This window comes from Corvus kubaryi, unplaced genomic scaffold (assembly GCF_017639235.1).
Source record: "Corvus kubaryi isolate FWS band 111438036 unplaced genomic scaffold, C.kubaryi_AGA036_p1.0 37322, whole genome shotgun sequence".
NCBI lineage: Eukaryota > Metazoa > Chordata > Aves > Passeriformes > Corvidae > Corvus > Corvus kubaryi.
The window spans coordinates 3,356,573-3,362,383 of record NW_024581101.1 but is presented as its reverse complement, the minus strand read 5'-3'; the positions used below and the strand labels follow the sequence as shown (position 1 = coordinate 3,362,383).

The following is a 5,811-nucleotide window of genomic DNA, read 5'->3' as shown; positions in this document are numbered from 1 at the left end:
TGGGTCATTGTCTGTCTATCCTGGAACCATGTTGTGTGAGGGGGGAGCAAGTGGTGTCTTGTTCCTCTCTATGAACCTTCACAAGTGAAGGATGAGGGCTGCGTCCCTTTTCTGGCTGCTGCCCCCAGTCCTCCATCAGGTAATGCTGGATGTCCAGCTGGCCTTGTGCTCTTCAGGACTGGGCAAAGAGCCACAACTAAAACCTGCTGCTGCTCTTTGAGTGTGTCCAGGCTGAGAGGGGCCTGCACTTTCACCTGCCTGGGCCACCCCTTCAGCCTGGCTTTACAAGAACAGGCTTTAATTAAATACCCTCATTTGAACAAGGAGTGCCTTGCCCCTCTGAATTCAGTAAGTATTCTAGAACAGATTCTAAAGCAACCCCTCTTTCTGCAGAGCAGTGACTAAAAGGTACATCTACACTCAGAGTTACTGTGCTCCTGCCACGGGACAGGGGCAGTGTAATAAATGATTTCAGTTACATTACACTGTCAGCAGAAGACTTTTCACCTTTGCTGATCTTAACCAAAACAAAACCTAACAGCACCATGTTTGTTTAATGCCATCAGTTACCTGTGCAGGTGTCTGGGTGCAGGTGCTCCTTGTGCTCCCACCAGGACTGGGTGTTTCCCACAGCTCAGACGAAGCTACAAAGAGCAGGACTGGGAGTTATTAATGGCCACAGTTAATGACAGCTCATCCCAGCCATGGATTTCCCAACCAGCCCCTCAGTGACACCAACCTGTGTCTCCTCCACTCCGTGGCACAGCACAGGGCATGCAGGGAACTCCCTTAAGGAGGGACAGGACTCAGACCAGGAGCTGCTGGGTGTGGTGACACAATTCCATGGCAAAGGCCACCATCAGGCAAATGCTCTGTTTTCAAATACAGCTGATCCATCACAGTGGAAGCACCATCCTCACGCAGCCAGAAGAGCTGTAGCCTGCTTAGAAAAAAGCCTGGGTTCCTGCTCAGGCCAGCCAGCTCTGTCCTGGCCTAGCAAGGACAGCTCCTCAAAGAATCTGAACAGCACCAGACCTTGTAAACGCTACTGAGCAGAGGCTGTAACTACACACTGTACTCACACAAAACACAAAGCAATCAATACATGGTGGTCAAAAAGCTGAATTAGAGTAGTAGATAAAGCATATAGCCATTTATTTAGGAGCTGGTTTTGTTTTCAGACCATATTTATTTAAAAAGCAAATTTAGTGTTTTTTACTATAAAGTACCTGTTACTGTGGGCTCAGCTGTCCCCTCTGTGCTGTGGAACTGGAACTGATTACCTAAGGTGGTTTCTGCTGGAGTTTATAAAAACATATTTTCTCATTTACTCAGCTCTGTAAGTGCTGGTTAGAAGCAGTTTACCTTAGCTCATTTCCCACCTCCATTTCAGGTAGGTCCACCAAGACTTCTACATTTTCTTCAGGAACAAATTAGAAAAAAATCAGACACTATTAACTTCATACAATTACAACAATCTACATTCTGCCCTATCTGCCAGAATGCAGAGTCTTGTTTTGCAGTGAAAAGGAGAAAACTGCCTTCTGTTTTTTGACTGACCTTTCTACAGTATGGAAGTTTCTCTGCCTCAGCTGTAAAATAAAAGCCAAAGAGGGCCCTGGCTGGGAAGTCCCTGACAAGTCCAGCAGCCACCAGCCCACACCCAGTACCTCACCTTTACCTCCAGAGTTCTGCTGCTGCTCTTCCGTGTTTTCTCTCAAATTTATTACCTTTCATTGTGGGCAGTTGAAACCTGAGGAAAGAAAAACACAGCTAATGATCAGGATGTGAATCACTTTTAACTGCACCTGTCAGCCCAATAAAAAGCTGCACCAAACAGATCTGACATTTCAGAGCAAGCCCTGCACACGTGTGAGGCTCTGCTTGCTCAAGCACCCCTGACCTGTCACAGCTCTTAAATATTTACTGGGAAAGGGCACAGAGAACGATTTGGGAACTGTCCCTCAAACTGCTGAGGATTCAGGTGACATTTTATCCTTGCATTTCCAAAGATTTAAAATGCCACTTTCTAGTAAAATCTTATGTCAAGAACAGCAATCGACCTCCTGATACAGAACAATTACCCGGTTATTTGGTCCATCTGCACGGTGGAAAAATGAGCCAGCACAGCCATGGGCAGAGCCAGGGATCATCTTCAGGCTGCTACGAAGAAACTCCTTCAGTCCATGTAGTCAACGTAACATTCAGGAACAAAGCATTGACGTTGTGAGAAATCCACAGCTTTAAAGCACTAAGACTTTTTCCCTTCTGACTGCTGGGCATGCAAGGAAAAGCAGCAACAAAAACCAGATGAAGTCGTTCCTGTCTGCTTAATTTCTGCTCTTTGTGCAAAACCCACGAGTTCAGTGGCTCACAGCCCCTTGGAAATCCTCGATGAAGGGTTCATTTAATATCACATGTTCTTCTTCAGCTTTTTAATCTGTTACTGATGTTGTAATTCAAGTATTCTAAAAAGAGAGGGAATTTAGGATCGCAGCGTTTTTACCATTTCATTCTGCAAGCTGTTCTATTACACAGATAAAAAGACAAAACGTACCTGGGTTTTCCCAAAATGTGTGAGAAGTCTTTTGTGCTCTTAAAGGAAAAAAAAATTTCAAGGGAATGTCAGTATCACATTTGATAATTATTTCAGAAATAAGCAAAACAAACACAAATACCTTACCTGTACATTCAAAGGGTTAAATCAAACCCAGTGTTCTCCCCTAAACAGCCTGATAAATAGACCTGCAGTAACCTGTTTACTTGAAACATGATCACATATTAATTAGTGAATAATGCAATTAAAAATATTAGGCATATTTACAGAGAATGAGACTTTCCTAAACACCAGAAATGAAAAGGAAACTCCAAAAAATCTGGAGTGCAAGAGATGCGTTTTATTGTATGCCCGTTACGATGAGTAACACATTTAGAAATAATAATCCCACAGAACAGTGACAATCTTATTTTACAGCGTGTACATCATTTTTTACAGCCACATAAAACACTTATTTGTCTAAGAGATTTCCCAAATTTTAACTTTCTGAAGTTTAGAAATATAAAAAAAATTTATTCTCAAGGAACTGATTCTCATCTGGTGCAAAAACAAAATATGAACATTATCTGGAACACAAAGCCACAATATAGCATGAAGTTACAATTTCTCATGTGAACAGCTGTGTGCAAACATGAAGCAACTAAAAAGTAAAAAATACACATTATATGCATAACATTTATGACCAGGTTTTTCATTAAATAGCCCTAGACCAGCTCGTTATATAAGCGCCATTGGATTTGCAGCATGCTAACACAAAGCATTTTTAAAGGGATGCATATTTTAAATGTATACACTGTAAACTCAAGATCCACCTCCAAACTCTAGTGGCAGCAGATTTTTCTGGTTAAATACTGCATATATACTTTCTTACAGATTGAAAATGCATGTTTATAGCATGGTATAGATCTTTTTTTAAAAGAATCGATTAAAAGGTGCTATTTTATGTCTATATGGAAAATTTCATATTAGGAGGTAGGACAGTAACTGTCATACCTGTTAAGAACACTGTCCTAAAGAACTTCTAAGTACTTTGAATTTTAATTAAAAAAACCCCTACAGTTTTCAACTGTTTTTAATATTCTTTTTAGAGAAGACTTTAAAGTAGCGAGGAAAAAAATTAGTGTTGAGTCACAACACTATGAGCTGCATCCATTTTTATCCTTTAAAAAAAAAGTCAAATTCAAAGTTAATTTTGTTATATGTGCCATACTGAACAACATTCAACTGTAGTTTCAGATAAAAAAAGGGAAATTATATACATATACATCTTTAACCCTAGCACCAGAACACCACCTCTGAGACCATAACATAATGCTCTATTTTAAACATCATATCCTGCAATAAAATAGGTTAGCAGCTTTGAAAACCAGTAAAAAAATGCTTCTTGGACCTAAACTAATAAAGGAAACCAAAAAGTTTCCCTATGAAATGTTTAAAAAAAAAAACCCCAAACCAAAACAAACAAGGGACACCCCCCAAATTTCGCCAGTTCTGGAATTCAATTTCTAGGCACAATTGAAAACGTTGTGATGAAGTGTCTGACTAAAACTCCCTGTTCCAACCTGCACAAGAAGTGAAGAGTGGGCTCCTTTGCAAAGCCTCTGCAGCTCACCCCACCAGGGATCTGTTTCCATACTGGAGACACACGTTGGGACTGACAGAATGGGTCACACAATCAGCTCTGCCCTGTCCTCTAGACTTAGCAATGGCAAATACTGTTCACTTGGAGACATTCATCCATCTTTCTGCAAATTTAAGACATTCATCCATCCTCTGCATTCTCTAGTGCTCTTTAGGTTCTGATAAGCAACAATCATAGGGCTATGAGATCCCCTGCCAACCCTAATACTTTTTAAGACTTTTAATACAAAGAATGTGAAGTTATGGTTTAATATCAAGCTTTGAAACCAGGAGAAACAGTTCGTGAGATTTATTTTTTTCCCCAATTAGCATATCACAGTTTCTACATCGCTTCCTTCTGGAGCTCACCTATCACATTATGGCCTCTTTGTGGTGCCTCATTATGTGCTGATTTTTCTCGGAGGGCCTGCGGAAGCCCTTTTTGCAGTACTCACACCTGTGGGGGTAGTCTTTGGTGTGGATGGAGATGACGTGGCGCTTAAAGCCCGACGCGTCCGTGGTGCTGTACTCACAGTACTGGCACTGGTACACCTTCCTGCCACTGTGGGTCTTCATGTGCTTCTTCAGTTCATTCTGCTGCCTGAAGCCCCTTTTACACCTTTTGCATTTAAAAGGCAGGTCCTTGGTGTGAACGGAGAGGATGTGCCCACTGAGTACAAAAGGATCGGACGTTTTGAAGTCACAGTGCCTACACTGGTGGATCTTTTTCCCTTTATGGGTCTCGCTATGCTTTTTGAGCTCCGAGGGCCGGTGGAAGCCTTTCTCACACACCTCACACTTGTGGGGAAAATCCTTGGTGTGCACTGAAATGATGTGTCGCTTCAGGTCACTGGAGTTGGTGCTCTTGTGATCACAGTGGGGACACTGGTGAGTCTTATGTCCTTGGAAGAGCTCTGTGTGCTGCTGCAGCTCCTTCTCGTCGGCGAAGGCCTGGGGACAGTGCTCACATTTAAAGGGCAAGTCGGTGCCGTGTTTGGTTTTGATGTGAGTTTTCAGGTTGGACTGGTCAGCACACCTGAACACACAGTGCTGACACTGGTATGGCTTTTCCCCCGTGTGGGTCCTCATGTGCTTTTTCAGCTCCGAGGGGTGGCGGAAGCCCTTCCCGCACTCCACGCACACATGAGGGAAGTTCTTGCTATGGACTGCGAGCAGGTGCCTGTTGAGGAGCCCCTGCTCTGCAGTCTCATAGTCACAATATTTGCACTTGTGGAGCTTGGGCTCCTTGTCCCTCAGGATGAGTTTATTGGAACTCAACGGGCTCGCCTCTCTGTATCTTCTCGTGTACTCTGTAAACTCGTGCGTTTTATCAACTTTATTTATAAGTTTATGGCTTTCCAGATGATTGTGGAAACTTACTTTTTTGTTAGTTGTAAAGTCACAGTCTGTACACTGGTATTTCTTCTTGATCATATGATCGGGATGGTTCTTCATATGCCTTTTCAAGAATCCTCTGGATTTAAATTTTTTCCCACAAATATGACAAGGGTAAACTGTTAAGGGCTGTCCATCAGGACCTATTATAACAGCTGTTTTTGAACAAACAAAAACAAGTTATGAAGGAAACACATTTACTGATTAAGAAGTTTTCAATCATCCAAGTGCTGTTCAGA

The 5,811-nt window shown here is 42.2% G+C and overlaps 1 protein-coding gene across 2 annotated transcripts in view; it reads right to left on the bottom strand.

Annotated features, from left to right (window-relative positions):
* The window catches only part of ZNF711 (zinc finger protein 711), a 29,252-nt gene that overhangs the window by 5,670 nt on the left and 17,771 nt on the right, over nucleotides 1–5,811 (bottom strand). Inside the window, exons 10-12 of one of the 2 annotated variants that reach the window (XM_042029268.1) lie at nucleotides 2,085–5,727; nucleotides 740–1,753; nucleotides 571–644 (exon numbers count right to left, since the gene is read on the bottom strand). In XM_042029268.1, the coding sequence (XP_041885202.1) occupies nucleotides 4,550–5,727 (1,178 nt within the window). In that variant the 3' untranslated portion in view covers nucleotides 571–644; nucleotides 740–1,753; nucleotides 2,085–4,549. Of the gene's footprint in view, nucleotides 1–570; nucleotides 645–739; nucleotides 1,754–2,084; nucleotides 5,728–5,811 lie in introns of those variants that run through there. The other variant, XM_042029269.1, reaches the window with a different exon arrangement.